The sequence below is a fragment of the Monomorium pharaonis genome, chromosome 7, assembly GCF_013373865.1.
Source record: "Monomorium pharaonis isolate MP-MQ-018 chromosome 7, ASM1337386v2, whole genome shotgun sequence".
In the NCBI taxonomy this organism is placed as follows: Eukaryota; Metazoa; Arthropoda; class Insecta; order Hymenoptera; family Formicidae; genus Monomorium; species Monomorium pharaonis.
The window spans coordinates 8,622,481-8,640,811 of NC_050473.1; the positions used below are offsets into that span (position 1 = coordinate 8,622,481).

The 18,331-nt window shown below is 35.0% G+C and overlaps 1 protein-coding gene across 2 annotated transcripts; it reads left to right on the forward strand.

Annotated features, from left to right (window-relative positions):
- The first annotated feature begins 2,359 nt into the window (after positions 1–2,359).
- On the forward strand, positions 2,360–13,297 carry LOC105836872 (calcium-independent protein kinase C). Of its 2 annotated transcripts, XM_012681207.3 has the most exons (10): positions 2,360–2,855; positions 5,336–5,393; positions 5,458–5,668; positions 6,478–6,509; positions 7,187–7,257; positions 7,585–7,756; positions 7,844–8,548; positions 8,659–9,254; positions 9,341–9,489; positions 12,115–13,297. In XM_012681207.3, the coding sequence occupies exons 1-10, from the start codon at positions 2,508–2,510 to the stop codon at positions 12,119–12,121; spliced, it is 2,349 nt and encodes a 782-aa protein (XP_012536661.1). In that variant the 5' UTR covers positions 2,360–2,507; the 3' UTR covers positions 12,122–13,297. The 2 variants fall into 2 exon arrangements, with proteins under 2 accessions (XP_012536661.1, XP_012536660.1); XM_012681206.2 differs by lacking the exon at positions 12,115–13,297 and having other exon boundaries at positions 2,508–2,855; positions 9,341–10,080.
- Positions 13,298–18,331: the final 5,034 nt, after the last annotated feature.

Here is an 18,331-nt window from a genome sequence, read left to right on the forward strand (position 1 = left end):
TAAAATTTTTTAAAAATTTATAAATTTATTGAGGCAGTAAATAATATTGATAGCTAGTATTAACTATTTGTGTTACCAATGAGTGATTCTAAATGTGAATAGCATTTGAATGTAACAATATGTTCAATCTGAATTTATTGTTAAAATTTTTGAAAAATTGAATCTCTTGCGATGATTGAAAAAAGCAATAGTTTTGTTTTATCCGTCTAGCATTTAAATGTTTAATCAACTATTTTATTTTAAAACATATGTTACATTGAGGCTTCAAACAAAGAAAGAAAAAAATAAAAAGTGAATGAAGAATATAACAATACTCTTTATTATCGAATAACATCTGAGGCATGCGATAAGTCTGCAGATTAAATTCAACGCAAGTATGTTATGACATTTTCTAAACGTTTGTTGGTAAAAGAACAAAAAAATTTTTATGTTATGAGAGAATCTTAATCTTTTTTATATAAGACAATACGATCTCAAGATGTATAGCTAGAAAAGAGACAAGAAATCACAATTAAATTAATTTTTATTTTAAATGTATTAGTTAAATAAATTAATAAATGTATATAATAATAATTATGATTATATAGTTTATATAGAAAATTTAATACAATTTAATTTTTTATATATTTAATAAATAATATAGATAGAATCAAAATATTAACATACGCTTTCTACGCTTGAATCAAAATATTTTAATCATTTTATTGTTGAATATTTACTATAAAATGAAATATCAACAGTATAAAAAAATAAATAAAAATAAACATACTTTTTTATTTTACGTAAAATTAAAAATTTCAGAATTTTGTATAATTTCACACTTTAGAAAATTTTTCATGTGATTTAATCTTAATATATATTTTTAAAAAATTAAAAATTCATATGTATATACATAAAGAAATTCTAAGAAAAAAGAGATAAAACTTTTGAATTTCTAAAAAATTCGTGGAGTCTGAGAAAAATTTTCACGAAAAGATAAACCTTTCTTTTTATAATTACAATAGTTGAACAATCAAAAATGTATTTAATTATAACTAAGACCATGCATTGATAACATTTTTACCGATAAAATGTTTATCAACAAGGTTTTTATCAACGGGAGTCTTTACCGACAGGATAAAGATCGACTGGAAATTCTAGTGTCGCGTGTCTTCTTCTATCTCTGCGTTTATACTTTATTATATAAAATTCCTTTAAATGAACAAAATAAAAAAAAGCATTTGTCAATATTCCACGCCACACGAATTTTATTGTGCTCTTATATCTCATTTTGTATTACGCCGTTATAAATATAACTGGGATTTAAAGGGAATCTCGAGAAATTTAAAGACTCGCGCAAATTCGTGATGAAAACCGAACAGACTACGGCGGCGTGAACGGAGCGCGGAGCGCTGGTCGCCCGGAGTCCTCCGACGTCCGACGTCCGTGGTAGGCCTGGAATGCGGTCGATGTTCGTTAGTGTGGAACGTAAATGAGCAATCGAACGGTCCTCGATTTCGTTCGGGTCGGTGCAACAAGGCAGGCGCCTAGGACAGCCGAAGAGAAGTCGCGCGTCTGACGATCGACGATGGACACGCCGCCGTCTACGTCGTCCCGCGGTGCAGGTCTACGTCGTCGTCGTCGCCGTTAGTTAGCACGGTCTCGCGCGCTCGCGCTTCGCGCCGATTTACGTGTGTCGCGTCGCCGATTTTCTCAACGAAAACAGGGACAGGTACGTAAGGGAGAAGAGGCGTACACACGGGGACGAGAGGAAAGCCCGATGGGTATCAGGGGTACAAGAAACAGACGAGGGCAGGCCCTGTACTCGTGTCCCGCGGTCGCCGTCGTCCCCGTCGTGTCACCGTCATCATCGTCGTTATCGTCGTCGTCGTCGTCGTCATCGTCATCGTCATCGTCATCACATCGTCGTCATACCGTCGTGCCGCGATCAGCAACGGAAGCGGCGAGCGGGCCGCACCGCTGGTTCCTGTTATGCACGCAAGGCGAGCGCCCAGCGGAGTGTTCATAATTGCACCGCGTTCGTTAGTGTCCGTGGCGGCGGCGAAGGAGGAGGAGGAAGAGGAGGAGGCGGAGGCGGTGGCGGAGAAAAGGGAAAGGACGACGACGGGGAGGAGGTGGTCAAGGCATAGGCATAGGAGAACGCTTGACACACACAAATACACGCGACACAGCGGCGGAGGCGGGAGAGAGATAGAGAGAGGCACACGAGAGAAAGAGAAATGAGAAAGAGGGACCGATGGATGATTTGAGGCGCGGGGGTGAGAGTTGGGTAAAAGCGTGGGCGCGATTTTCTATATAAGAGCGTTCACCACGAGAGGTGATACCTGTCCGTCCGCGACGGTCGAGCAAAGGACAGTGAGTGAGGGGGAGAGAGAGAGTGAGAGAGCGAGCGCGTCGCGCCGCGCCGCGCCGCGCGTTTTCCGCTCGTGCCTCTCCGCCTCTCCGCGGCCGTACGACAACGACGTCCGCTCGTCGTTGCAGTGTTTCCTTCCCTCATCGTGATAAGGATGTTCACGATGTTCTCCGGCAAGATGAAGATCGAAATCTGCGAGGCGAGAAAGCTACGCGCGACCGACAAGCAGCGGAAGTTCTGGAAAGAGAAGGAGGAGCCCACGCTCGACCCGTACGTACAGCTGGACGTCGATGAGTTACACCTGGCCCGCACGACCACCAAGCTGAAAACCTCTGACCCGGTGTGGAACGAGTGCTTCATCCACGAGGTGCAGCAGGCGGTCTTTCTGGGCCTCACCATCTTCCACGACGCGGTGCTGCCGCCGGACTACTTCATCGCCAACTGTAACATCCCGTTCACGGAACTCGTAAAAAACCTGTACGAGGGGATCAACGATTTCTGGGTGAGTGGATCTTCGCCCGGTTTGTGCGTTCTAGATCCTCCGCTACGGATTTTAAGTGTATGTACATCTCCTTCAAGCGTGTGCTGTACGCCTATGTGTTGTGGCAGGTTAACATTGATACGATCTGAATTTCTCTTCCCCCTTGTTCATTTGCATTGTTGCATAGGCAGGATATAATCCGGATAAAAGAGCAAGATTGTAGTGTCATCGCTGTCACAAGTGCAATATTCTCAGGTTGTAAACAAACGACATTCAAGCTGACATAAATCGACGAATATTATATTCAGGGAATAAAAAAATTTCTACAAATTCTTGAGCAAATTTCACATACCTACATAGGAAAAAAACGAATTGTTTTCATATGAAAAACATGATCAAAATTGAGATGTTAGATGATACAGAATTAGGGGAGGTACATAGAGTGAAAGATTGAATATTTTTCTCCATTTGTTTGGATTTAATTATTTTATTCAAACAACATAATATTATATGGAACAATATTTTTATTGACTGAGAAAAGTATTGTTTCATTGTATTAAACAGTATTGTTAAAATAATCAAATTATTTGTTTCTTCAAATAAACAATTTTGTTTTTGACTATTCCAAAGTATATATATTTTTGTTTTTAATAAATTTTATTAAATTTAAAGAAAATTTTTTATTAAATCTAAAGAAATCTTTCTCTTTATGTAGATACACCATTTCCATATCTGAATTTTGACAAAAATTGACTTGCTTATCAAATGACTGATTCAAGTATGTTACTAACATGTAATTATTGTATACTCTATATATAAATGAAAATAGTGCTTTTTTCAATGTTCTTTCTTATTTCGTATAAAAATTATTTCAAGTAAGAGTATATAAATGCCAATTTTGTTTAATGCATAGAAAGATTATAATCAGTTTTCAACACAAAACTTCAGATTTTATGCTATATATATGTCACATGTTTTATAGTTTCTACACTTATTTTAATGACGCGTTACTAGGTGATATCTCTTTAATCTCTAAAGAAAGCTGCTTGTTGAAAAATATGTTTTAAACTATTTATATACTGAGATTTTAATGAAGCAATTTATAATGCGCTTTCTTTCTCTGTGATTTTAAAAGTAGCTGTTTTTTTTTTTTTTTTTTTTTTTATAGAACAACTTTTTTTTATATATAATTTGATTTCTACAGTTATTCTGCTTAAAGAAATATTTAAATAAGGTTGAGAAAATTAATATGACTTTAGGAGACATTTTATTCTGAGATATTTTGATATTAAATATGAAATATATCTCATAAAATATTCATTTTTTGACTTAATTCTTTCTAGATATTTTTATGCATAGAATAATGAGATGAAATCGCGCAAAGAATATATATAGTTGCTTTTAAAAATAAAATATGTAACAGCAAAACATTGCAAATATTGTGTGATCTCTTTTTCAAAAGTAATTACATATTTTCTTTACGTCAAAACGTTGATTGTACGATGTTCCTGAATCAAGTTTACTTTTTTGCAAAAAGTTTAGAAAGTGCATTTTTAGACATTTTTTTAGTAAATAAAATCCACGGTATGAAAAAAGATATCGAGATATAAAATATATGTGTTTTATCTTTATCTATTTTTATTTTATACATAAAAGGATTAAGTCAATGACATCGAAAAATCGCTGTTTTGCAAGATATTTAAAATTTATGTTATATCTCAAAATATGAAATGTCTCGTAAATTATTAATTTGTTGTCCTTATTTAGTGTATTTATACATAGAATAATGAGATATCACCATTTCTCAACGAAATAAATATAATGTAAAAGACCTTTTTGTCACAGAAACCTATATTAAATGCTGTTGATAAAACTGATACAATAGATTTGTTATTATACGAGTCAATTTGTCGGCGACAGCAATGTTTTATATATTTCCTACAAATAAAAATTAATAATTTAAAAACTGTTTTTCTCATTTATAAAAGATATGTAAATATAGTATATGTAAAATATGTGAATATATAAGCGAAATACTGTTTTTATTTATATACTATTTGTTATTAGAATTAATGAAATTATAACTTATAACAATAATATACATCAATAATATGTCATAACTTTGTTGTCATCGAAAATGCAGCCTTTTTAATATTATATTAAAACAAAACTTTAAAATAATTTTATTAATTAGACTCGAAAGTGTATGAATTCTTTATAAAAATGCAAAATTGATTTAAAAAACAATTAGCTGTTTATTTTTGAAATTTCATGGATATAATTTTGATTTTATAACCAATATTTGGCTTTTTTTTAACAAAAATTTAAAAAATACATTTTTTTATTAGAATATGTAATATCAAACCGAAGCTGAGAAGTATAATATAGTATAGTATAGTATAATATAGTATAGTGCAGTATAGTATAATGTATAGATTGTGCATATGAAAATGCAACTTGCAGCTTTAGAATTACCTAATCAACTATAAAAACTGTTGCAGGTTGAACTAGAACCTCAGGGAAGGTTGCGACTGAGAATAGCCATGTGGAATGCACCAAGTAAGAAAAATCTTTCAATATTTCATAAATATACACGTTTCAATAACTTGATTTAATATTTTAGTCCGACAACCAAGTTTCTATGGAGAGTATAGCGGTGGGGAACACAGTCGCATAAAAGGCAAAAAGGACCGGCATGAATTTAAGGAGAAAAAACAGGCGCTAAACCGTCGGAGAGCGATGCGTCGGAGAATTCACCAAGTGAATGGGCACAAATTCATGGCTACCTTTTTGAGGCAACCAACGTTTTGTTCGCATTGTCGTGATTTTATTTGGTACGTATACCCGTGCGAAGAAAACAAACAGCTTCTCATCGCTTAAAATCCTACGTACAAACACTTCTTGACGCTATCTTTGACAGTCAAGTGCGTGCTATCTCGAAATACTTGGAAAACGGGAGCATGCCTAAATACTAATGTATATTTCACTCGCGATTACATTTACAGATACGTCTGTAATGTCAAAATTTAGTGCACATTGAATTGGTCGATTGAAAATTTTGCAAAATGCAGGTTCGCATGCATTGGGTATTTGGTCTTTTCTCGTTATTCTTAGATTAGTAATGTCCAGAAAATATTTATTGGCTAGTGTGTAATTAACTGTGGTTGGTATTGAAGACTGAACTATTACAAGTAATTAATTAACTCATGAGACTCAAGATGAAAAAAAAGCAAGCTTAGTATTGCTACAACCAGGTTATATATTTTGAGCGCTATTTGGGATAAATTTCTTGGTTTCAAACGGATTGCATGTTTGGGTTTTACCATAGCACATGTCTTATGTAATCTGCTGAATCCATTTCGAGATATTCTACATGTTGGAGGCATTTGCACAACATACCGTTTCAAAATTAACAATGTTTCTTAATAAACAATAATTACAATTTGTAAAATAAATAGTTAAATATCGGCTAGGATCTATGAAATGATTCGATCAAATCTTTTTCATCACAAGTCCTTAATCATCTAAAAATCAAGGAGTCTAACGTAGACGATGACTAAGCATGATTGAAGAAGGCAAACGTATGTGTCTTAGAAGGGATTATGAGGATACGATGTGACGTGTTTTGTCTGTTATATTTCAGGGGCTTTGGCAAGCAGGGCTATCAGTGTCAAGGTGAGAAGACACATACACTGTTATTAACAGATTATAGTTATGTATCTGCTTTGCCGCACCCTTTACGTATGAATGTGTATGTGCAGTTATGAGTGTATACGAGTGCGATTAGTTTTAGCAACGAGAAAAATCACAATTAAGATTACTTCTAATCAATCGATTTAACCAGCTTACCTCTTTGATGCTTTGTTCCTAACTACCATAGCGCCTCACAACAGTCACGTTAGTTCATGCACTTTCTATCTCACCATGGTCAGTACACATGACCACCTTGGGATTACTCTGCTTTATAATAAAATATTTCAGTACTTTCTTTATAGCTATATTAGTTACGGAAGGAGCTTGATTTTTAATGGTTAGGTCTTCTGATCTTATTTTATTTGCTTCGATACAATTTAATTCTGTGCTAAATAATTCTTTGGGTTTATTGCATGTTATCCTCCGTAATCAAAATTCCCGAACACACCATTTTAGAGCTTGATAACAAAACCTCTGCCGATTCTATGTCGATGATAACTTTAAGTGAATCATAATTTTATTTCTGCTTATTACTATACATAATTTTTCGGATGCGTCTTATCACGCATGCGGCTAGCTTTGGACATGCTGTATTTGACGTTACGTCTCTTGAAAATGAACATTTTTATAAGGGGATACTTTACATATTGCTGTTTCAGTATGTACTTGCGTAGTCCACAAGAGATGTCACATGTTGGTGATAACCAAATGTCCAGGAATGAAAGATGAGGTATATTTATCAGTTATTTTTACAGTAATGTAATATAATAAAAATATTATAAACAATTAGATATTGATATTATCGAAATTATCGTGTAATCTATTTCTGAACGTGTTATTGCATTTTCTAATCTCCAATTAACTATTATTATCTTATTATTATTATTATTAGTAGTAGTAATTTTTTAATTAATAAAATAATTAAATTATTTTATTAATTAAAATTAATTAAAATTAAATTAATTTTATATTATCAAACTTAGTATTATTCTGTTCAATGTTATTGATTTATTATTTTTATTCTCTAAATTTGTGATTTTTAAAATGATTTACTTAGGGTAGCGCAACCGGAGGAGCAGAGGCGATCCAAGGCACCACTCAAGAAATAGCGCGCTTTAATATAGATGTTCCCCATCGTTTTGCTCTTCATAATTATAAGAGATTTACATTTTGTGATCACTGCGGATCCTTACTGTATGGTTTGTTCAAGCAAGGCTTACAATGCGAAGGTAACACAACCATTTATATTCTTTTTTTTTTTTTACTAAAAGTCTTGTTATATGTAAACTTATTAAATTGCATTTTTTTTCATACAGCTTGTAACATGAATGTTCATAAACGATGTCAAAAAAATGTCCCAAACAGTTGCGGTCTTAATACCAAAGCTATGAGCGAAATTCTAAAAACGATAAACTTCTGCGCAAACAAGCAATCAAGAGCTCCAAAAATTAGAGTATCTTCACGTCCGCAAACACCCACAATTACAGAAAAGGAAGAAGACCCAGATGAAAAAAATTTTAAAAAGGGTAAAAAAGGAATGAAAAAGGACCAAAAGAAAGGACAGAAAGAAAAAACAATAAAAGAAGGAAAAGAGGAGTCAAGAAAGGGGTCCAAAAGAGACGAGTCGGATGACACGGACGAACTAGCGGAAGAACAGTCAGACGATATGGACAATTCACAGACGAGTTTAAAAGACTTGTCAAGTTACACCAAAGATGACGATAGGAATAACAGCAGCGATTTAAAAAGATTTGGTTTAGACGACTTTAATTTTATTAAGGTCCTCGGTAAAGGCAGTTTCGGTAAAGTAATGTTAGTTGAACTGAAATCTAATCCCGATGAGATTTACGCCGTGAAAATCCTGAAGAAGAGTGTCATTATTCAAGACGACGACGTGGACTGTACGATGACGGAAAAAAGGATTTTGACCCTTGCAGCGAAACATCCTTTCCTGACAGCTATTCACAGTTGTTTTCAAACGACTGACCGACTCTTCTTTGTTATGGAATATGTCAAAGGAGGTATACAAATTTTAGAATAAAATATATCACGCTAATTCGAATAAGAGGTATCACGAAAAATATTTTTTATTTATCTGATTGTTGCATTAGCGTTATTTTGTTTGCTCCAGGTGATCTGATGTTCCATATTCAGAAGGCTCGAAAGTTTGACGAACCGAGGGCACGTTTCTATGCGGCGGAGGTGATACTCGCGCTTCAGTTTTTGCATAGAAATCACATTATATATCGCGATTTAAAACTGGACAACATACTGCTCGATGCAGAAGGACATTGTAAATTGGCGGATTTTGGAATGTGTAAGGAGAATATAATCGAGGGAGAAACGACAACATCGACATTTTGCGGCACGCCGGACTATATAGCTCCCGAGATACTTCAAGAGTTGCCGTATGGTGCTAGTGTTGATTGGTGGGCTCTCGGTGTTTTGTTATACGAAATGGTGGCTGGACAACCACCCTTCGAAGCCGAGAACGAGGACGATCTGTTTGAATCGATCTTACGGGACGACTTAGTGTTTCCAGGATGGGTTTCTCCGGAAGCGGAGTCCGTTTTAAAAGCCTTTATGACCAAGAATCCTGCCAAGCGATTAGGTTGTGTTGCAGCCGACGGTGGCGAAAGTGCCATAAGGGTCCAGCCATTTTTCAAATACCTAGATTGGGAAGCTCTCGAAGCACGTAAAATAAAACCTCCAATCAGACCTAAAATTGTGAGTTTTGTTGCTTTATTATTCTGATTAATAAGTAATAAATAATCAATTGTGTGTGTGACGAAATTGGTTCTCGCAAATTTCAGAAAAATGAAAAAGATGCCTTGAACTTTGATACGGAATTCACGAAGGAAGATCCTGTATTAACGCCGGAGAGTGCAGACAAATTAGGCGACATCAATCAAGAAGAGTTTCGTGGTTTCTCCATAGTAAATAGAGACTTCAATCCATTAAGGTATACTACGCAATAAGAGAATGAGTTTCGATTTAAAAAATTTTGATTTTATTGTAATATCATCCTTCTCACTTAAAACGCACCTTTGTTCAGCACATTCGATATTTTGTTGAGTGTGAAATAGACATTTTCAACACTGCTCGAGATCGCCTTTGATAGTTACATCCAACGAAAAATGATTATATCTGGCGCAAAAAACGTCAATCAATCGAAGCATTAGTGGCGATCCAAAATACTAAAAATTCGAGACTAATAAAAAAAGAGATTAAATAGACTATGATATCAAATAAACGCGCATTAGTTCATATTTAAAGAGAACTTTTTCTCTTGATCTTTAATGATCTCTTAATAGAGTTCAATAGCAATTTCTAATCAAAGTATATATGAAGATATGTTTACATCTCCCCTCTCTTTCTCTTTCTTTTCTACCCCTTCCCCCATATAATATCTGTGTCTATATATCCATATAAAAAAATAGTTTTATTACATACATGCCATTGAATGTTATATACAACAAACGATATATATAATTATCAAATAATGAACATATGCAAAAGACAAGGCATTAGCAATACTGCTGCCTAACAAAAATGAAATAAGATATTGAAACATTGATTTAAGAAAAATGTATGATGAGTTATGTGAAATGAAATAATGACACGCCTATTTCGAATCAAAGTATATGAAGATATATAATTTATATCATATATATATATATATATATATATATATATATATATATACAACAATAATAACTATTGCATACACATGCAAATGGATATTATGTATAATAGATGATAATATATAAAAATGAGAATACATGTAAAAAGCAAGGCATAAGCAATATTGCTGTTGTGAAGCCTAAACAAAATAAAAGATTTAAAATGTTGATTTGTGAAAATCATAGGGTGAGCTGTATGTGATGAAATATGCGCCTGTTTCCAATCAAAGTATATGAAGGTATATATAATCTATATCGTGTCTGTCTATATATATCTATAAAGTAATACTAATAATAGTAACTGTATTATATACATATAAAATTGGATATTATATATAATAGATGATATATATAAATGAGTACATGTATAAAGCAAGGCACCAACAATACTGCTATTATAAAGCCTAAAACCAAATGTGAGATAAGTGATTAAAACAATTATTTGCAGAAAAGGAACAACAAGATGAATGCTATGAAATGCCTGTTTCCAATCAAAATATGTGAATATATATAATTTGTATCATTTGTTTGTATATCCATATAATAATAGTAATTATAATGATAATAACTGGATATACATAATTGGATATATATATAAAATAAACGATAATGTATATAACTGAAGGTTACACAAGTGTGAGAGGTTAGGCATCAGCAATATTATTGCTACGAAACCTGACCAAAATGAAATAAGAGATAGACCGAAACATAGAAATACAAATAGAAATATAGACAATTGTTGAATAAATCGCGCGTAATTAAATATGACGTATCGAGAAAAAAGAGAGGGGAAGGAAAAGAGGGAAGGAGAGAGAGGAGAGAGAGAGAGAGATAGAGAGAAAGAGTGCGTGCGTGCGTGCATGTGTAAAAATGTATTGCAATATATTTTAATTCTACCACCTATCATTTATAAAAGAAAACAGTATGAAAGTTTACAGAGAATAGGAAAATAGATTCTGAATATTTATTGTAGTAAAAGAGTAAAACATCTCTTTTTAATTATTTTTAATAATTCCTTACGTTGACACACAAAATCATAAAAATCATAAAATGTTCTATTTTTACACATATTGAATAATTACCTTTTAATTATTTCCATAATTTGTGTGTGTGTGTGTGTGTGTGTGTGTGTGTGTGTGTGTGTGTGTGTGTGTGTGTGTGTGTGTGTGTGTGTGTGTGTGTGTGTGTGTGTGTGTGTGTGTGTGTGTGTGTGTGTGTGTGTGTACACATTTGTATATATCTAATTTATTTTAACAAAGTGTGGTACAAGTGAGAAGGACGATCATAATTTAATGGAAATTTAATTTAAAATAGGAAAACTCGCAACAGTGTTATTATACGTATGCAATCTCGCAAGCGAGATTGATATCTTTATAAAAACAAGTATATCTAAGCAATTTTGAGGCTTAAATAATCTTGTTTTTGCTCGACTTAGGACCCTGCCTATGACTCTCCGATGCTTTGTTTCAAAACAAATTGTAACCCGTTAATTTGTGTCAAAATGATGCATCGCAAAGTCGTAGGTCGTGAATCTGTTTAAAGACACCTACTTAGAGACGTGTTTGAATTGAAGCAGGTGAATAAAGAGAAGCGAGGGACATAATATAATCCGAACTTTAATGTATGTTATAGATAATAGATTGATAATGAAACATAATGAATGTTGAACAAAGAAATTTTCAGTACTTAATTATAATAATAAATGAAACAAGAGTAAAATCGATAGCAATAGCAGGAGCATGCGTTACATTTGGATGCTTTTTGGTGCGCACACTTTTCCTCCAACAACAAAAACGAAAACTGGGATGCAGCGAGTCCCAGTGTTTTGCCGTCATCGGCGACGGCATAAGTCGCGACATTATCGATATTATCATTGTATAAACACATTTTTATGTCCTTCGCAGATCTTAGGCCTGCAAAATAAGAGAGCGCAAGCGGGACTGTAAGGAGCACTTACCTTTGTTTCCCGGACACCCGGATCCTCACGATACCGACGCGCCTCTCGAGAGCTTGTACGAGAATGGGAATTCTTTGCGTCTTCGAAGTAGGAGGGTGATGTGAGGGAAGGAAGCCCGTTACACATTTGTTGATCGTACGTCCTGCTGTCGTTTGCTAGAACGATGGGGCGTTGATCAGCAAATTGTAACGTTCTAAGCGCCAGAAGCATTAACTTCCGATGGAGACTGTGTCGATACCTTTCTTCTCCGTGTACTTCCATGTGTATACCTCCCTGTTACAACCTCATCGTAGCGTTCCTACGAATTGTACACACAAATACATACCGTGTGTATTGATTCACACTACGGTGTCTCCTTATCACCGACGATCGTAATCCGATTACGGCCGCTAATTGCACGTCTCCTTATATTTATTGGCGTTTTTTTTCTATCCCCTTGTGACCCATCTATCTTTTTCGGCCCGTCGACGTGATAGAGAACTATCTCGATGTGTAAAAGTACCTGACGAAGACGTAAGACGATCGATAGCTCGCATCTCTTCGTATTCTTGACATCGTCAAACATAATTTTTGAGTCTATATTCGCTAAAAAGAAATACTATTTATGAAATTTCGTCGACGTATGCACATCCTTCTTTGGCCCGTCGACGCGATAGAAAAAAAAATCTATCTCATTGTAAAAAGTACCTGATGAAGGCGCAAGACGACCGTTAGCTCGCGTCTCTTCGTATTCTCGGTGTCATCAAACATGATTACTTATGCTCATATTTTTTCACTAAGCTTACGAAGCTTCATTGATATTCATAAAGTACTTTTCTTCGGCCCAGTGAATATCGAGAAGACTATCTCGATATAAAAGTATCTGGACGAAGACACAAAACGTTCGATCACGTCTCCTCGTATTCGTAACATCTTCAGATGTGATTATCGAACTCATAATATTCTCTTTGCAAGTCTATGAAGCTTCGTTGGCATACAGTGTATTTACTATGAATCTAGTCAGAATGGAGATTTACGGGACGGATCTGGTCTGAGAATTCGTGTTACACGGCGGATGCGTCAAAGTCTAGAGAGAAGAGAGCGAGAGAAACGGGTTAGTCCGGCCTACGCTTTAAGAAGATTAAAAAAAACAAAACATTAAAGACGGTCTTGTACGTTATTTCGAAAGAAAATTACAGCTATATCGTATAATTATATTGTTATGTCTAGGATTACAATGTAATGTGCATTAAACCTGGCAAAAAAAGCAGTGAGAAAGGTCGTATGAGGAGTGCGACCTCTCCTGTTAGATTTATATCGAGTGTTATCGGATGTCTATTTCGGCGTATCGGTCTTCTCGTTTCCCGTAACGATAATACATATTATATATACATGTATGTATTTTATATATGTGTGTATATATATATATATATATATATATATATATATGTAACATACATGTATATACATAACAAATATGTACATACATACTTATTATCGCGATCATATCGCTCGTATCGCGTTACCTCGACGATCGCCGAACGGATCTACGAAAGAACACAACAATTGCCGTCCTTAGCACATCGATTCGACAAAATCGACTCCGACGTAAACGTCAAAATTCCTTTCGGATCTCAGTACACCTTGTGATAAGCTCTCTCTTCGAGAACACCCGAAAACCGAATTGTTGTCCGTTCGAGCGACGCGGTGATTCATGTGAAAGCCAAGTGAGGTGGTATTCTAACTTCTCGTATTCGACGGTCATCGAGGACCGCAGGAACGGGTGCGTTAGTTTATTTGCCTGCTTCCTTCTGTTAAGTTAATATCGCTCGCGCGACGGCATCGCACTCTTCCATTAATTTTCTCGCGAGTGTAAGATACGACGGTGTTTTTTAGTTTAGAAAGTATTTCCAAAGTCGCGTGTGAGTTTTTATTCAGAGATTTTTATCGAAACGTTACTTACTGTGTACGATTAAATCGATGTCCCTCCAATTCCATATATATTTATAACTTTCCTGTTATGATAGGTCAAATTACTTACCGATTTATACTCCTTTTGTATAGAACCCGCATTCATTTAATTAATGGCTGCGTTATATACGCGTATCGATCGTCGTTTGCAGCCGTTAATTAAACGTCAAATTCGTCGTTAAGATTCTTACATTAAGACGGAATTTATCGTCTAGGTGATGCTTAATTTTTTTGTAGTTTCTTTTTTTTTACAATTAACGTAATTTGTACTTGCGAGGGAGAACTATCGTCGGGAGGAACAGTTATTTGGCTCGATATCGACGGGATCGATTTCCGACGATAGTGCTCCGTAACTCGATTTCTCGATCTGCGAAGTATTCGTCGTGAGACTTTTGTAATGACTAGTCACTCGTTTAATGCACAAAGAAAATGATCTGCTGTTACGCAGGTCATCGCTATTTTCTTGCATCGTCTACCGGGCACCTGCGTCATATTCTATTTAGAGAACCAAAGTGACAGAGAACTTATATATTATGTTTGTAGTGACAAATGTCATGTAGCCCGAAACAAAAGATTGAGGGCAGGTGCAATGCGTAGATTTGATGCCATTGCAATGCAATGGATTTGATTTTAATGTCAGTTGATGTAATATTGTTGTATGTATATATAAATGTATGATTGTATGATATATATGTATGATATATATGAAATATATGTATCATATATATGTATATATATAAATGTAATATTGTTGTACGTATATCTAAATAGCGTATTAACAAAAGAATGATATAAATCGTAATGCAAAAAGATGCTAAACGAGGAAGAATTAACATTGTTGCAATATAGAGATTAGATGGAGCGCCGAAAGTACAAGTGGACCAAGTCCAGTTTCGAAAAGATTTAAGTCGGATATCCAGAGTCGATTTACTTTAGCAGTTTAGATTCTGTATTTTTTATAATTGAAGTAAGTCATTTTTTTATGACCATTTTCTTCACACGCACATAATTTTTTTTCTTTTCTTTTTTCTTATAACACAGTGACTTAACACTCGAAATTGGTATCATATAATTTGGTCTACTCATTTTCAGCGCTTCAAATAAATAGGATCTCGTGACTACCGATGAGGGTACCTTTTTAAAATGTAAGAATATATATATATATACACACACACACACACACATACATGTATATGTGTGTGTGTGTGTGTATGTGTGTGTGTATGTTATATATAATACAATTGCATTATAGAGTAATGTCCTTTTTATTTTGTCAGACCTACATTAAAATCCTTAAGTTTTATTTTAGTTCAACGATCTTGATATTACCCGAGATACAGAAAATAAATAGAGATTAATGTCGCCGAACCCGAATGAATCTTGGATTTTATTTTGGGTCTGAAAAAATAAGAAGAATGCATGCAATGTGGAGCTCTGTATATCGTCTTATGCCTGTGTGTGATGCCTGGTGTCGGATAAAATCAATTTGAAGAGAAAAAGAGACGCGTTTTGAGAAAGAGAATCTGTAAATAATCAACGTTAATAATCAGCTTCGCTTTGGTAAATGTCAAACGATCACTCTCGCTGTCGTCGGTGCTCGTGTAGTTTGTAATAACATAAATTGTTAAAAAGATTCGACTCGCACGCGGAGAGAGACGAGAGTGATCGTTTACGTAAGTGTGACTGGCAAACGGCGTCCGAAAGCTTCGAGATGTACATGGACTGCAACTTTACCTGTGACAAAAACAAACAAACGCCTCTCCGTGGCATTTATTTTATCCGTTTTTTATATTTGTTGCTTGATATAAAGAAGGAAATTTATGTTATCAATACGCATACACACGCACACGCATACACGATATCATCGAACGTTTGTAAACCGGAAATGCAAAAAAGCGATGTAAATGCCAATTTTCTCCTTGTTTCTCACAATTCTATACTTTTTATGTTCTTTGTAAAGAGATAAGGACAAAGAAAGAGAAAAAAAGAGAGAGAAAGATTTTTTATTTCATAATACGATATATTTTATTATATGTTTATTGCGTTATTTTGTTTCTAAAAATTTATTTTTCTATAGCTATTTTACAATGATTATGTGTGGCGTAAGAGTTGCACATCTGCTTTCTGTGCCAAAAGATCCAAATTTAAATCTACTTATGTCATGGAGCATGCATCAAATAGAGATCACACTTTTCAATCATGAAGAACCAACTTGAAAGAGACAATTATAATTTTTTTTTTTTATAATTTAATAATTGTAATTTAATTTCTTAATTATATTTTTGTTTAATTTTTTAAAAATTATTTTTTCTAGCACTTGCATAATTTTGCGTTTTCGATCTACAATTAGAACTAGATTTATTATAGTTAAAAAAAAAAGATCTGACTATTTTTGTGTCTATGTATTACTCAACATAGCTTAAGTACGTGAATGTACCTTGCGGTAATTGACTCTTTCTTAATATATTCTACGATTTCCTCTGAAAACAGACGGAAGGACGAGAGAAAAAAAGAGGAGAAATGGAGTGAGAGAAACAAAGGAAATAGCCGTCCGTAATAATTGAAAATATAGAAACGTGGCCGGCTGAATTCGAAAGAGATACTGAGGGAGGTGATGTTACGTAGAAATATAATGATTGTTGTATTAATTGTACTCCACGTATCATCGTTTCTCTTTCGTCAGTATCTCGCTCAATTCAACCAGCTCACACTTCCACGTACCATTGCTAGCTTTATCGTTAACTTTACATAGCGAAATATAAGATATATATGTTATTTGTCGTTATCGTTAAACGGCTTTAAATATTGTGAAAATTCTTGCGTAGGGTATCGCGAATTGCTTCATATTAGGATCACTAGGTCTATATAACGTCCTTTCCTTCGCCCTCCGAACTTACTTCCGAGTACATGGATATGAATCGCGTCGTGTATGAATCATTGTCAAATTCATTGTCTTTCACAGACTTGATCAGCATTGTTTGCATCCAATCCATTGGAAAAAAAACCCGCGGCACACATCGGGCGACTGTATATAAGGGACGTTTATATATATATATTTTTTTTTATCGAATACTTTGATATAAAATCATCGTGTATGTTCTGTTTACACACACGATGGTTGTATAACTAGCGATCTGATAAAACGTAATAACGAAGTAGTCATCACCACAACGCCAAATAACACGATCGAGGATCTCGCGCAAGAATTTGACGTACGCTTCGTGGGCGTACTTCGAGCACACATTATTTCGGATACTTACGTGATCTAGTTTGCGTAATTTTAAATAGCGTTTGTTTTTTGTACAGCATTGTTATATTTGGGAGTGCATCGCTCGATAGTGCATGGCCTTTAAATCGACGAATGGTGTGTACAGACAGACGCACAGCTAATCATGAAACAGGAAACGAGAGAAGGAATAGAAAAGATGAATTATCTATCTGCTTCTTTACGTGTTGGAAAGATTGTCGGATGAGAGTCTGCACGTTGTCTGCACTCTCATATTCCTGGCGTTTACTGCGTTTCATAAATTGTGCTGATTCCGCTTGACATAAATTACTTAAGCCTATCTCGTCGCAATAGACAATTGGTACGTGGATCTATGTGCGCGCGTGTATGCGAGCGAATGTGTGATAGCGTGATGAAGAGCGGTTCCCTTCCACGACTTCTCTTTACAATTGTGATAGAGAAAAGAAGCGCGCGTGTGCAAAATCGGCCGTCCGTTCTCGGAAACTCTATCTTAACGACTTTTAATTAATCGGTAAATTATTTTCGAGAGATGGTGAAAGAAGATTTGCAACACGCGTCACGTGCGCGTGCGTAATTGTATGCGTGATAATTTCGCGATTCTTTTTAACACAAAGGGAGACGCAAGTCACTGCAATTGTATCCAACTTACGCAAGTCCGCTGCCGAATCAAGGCCCGTTCTGCACTCGCGCCGTTAAGTAGATGTTATTAGCGAGCGTTACGAACGAACATTATTTATTTCTTGTATTTATATCTCGTCAACTGTAGAAAAATATTAATGTTAGTTTATGAATTTTATTATCTGGTGCTGAAGGCCGAGTGTATGCATGTCCTCCGATGCGAATCAAACGCGAGCATTCCTATTCGATGAGGTTTCGCGTGACATCGTAACGCTTTCGTTACAGTCTCACGGGAAATTTTAGCCACATTCTTATATAGCATACTTTTACAAATACAGATACAAATCGG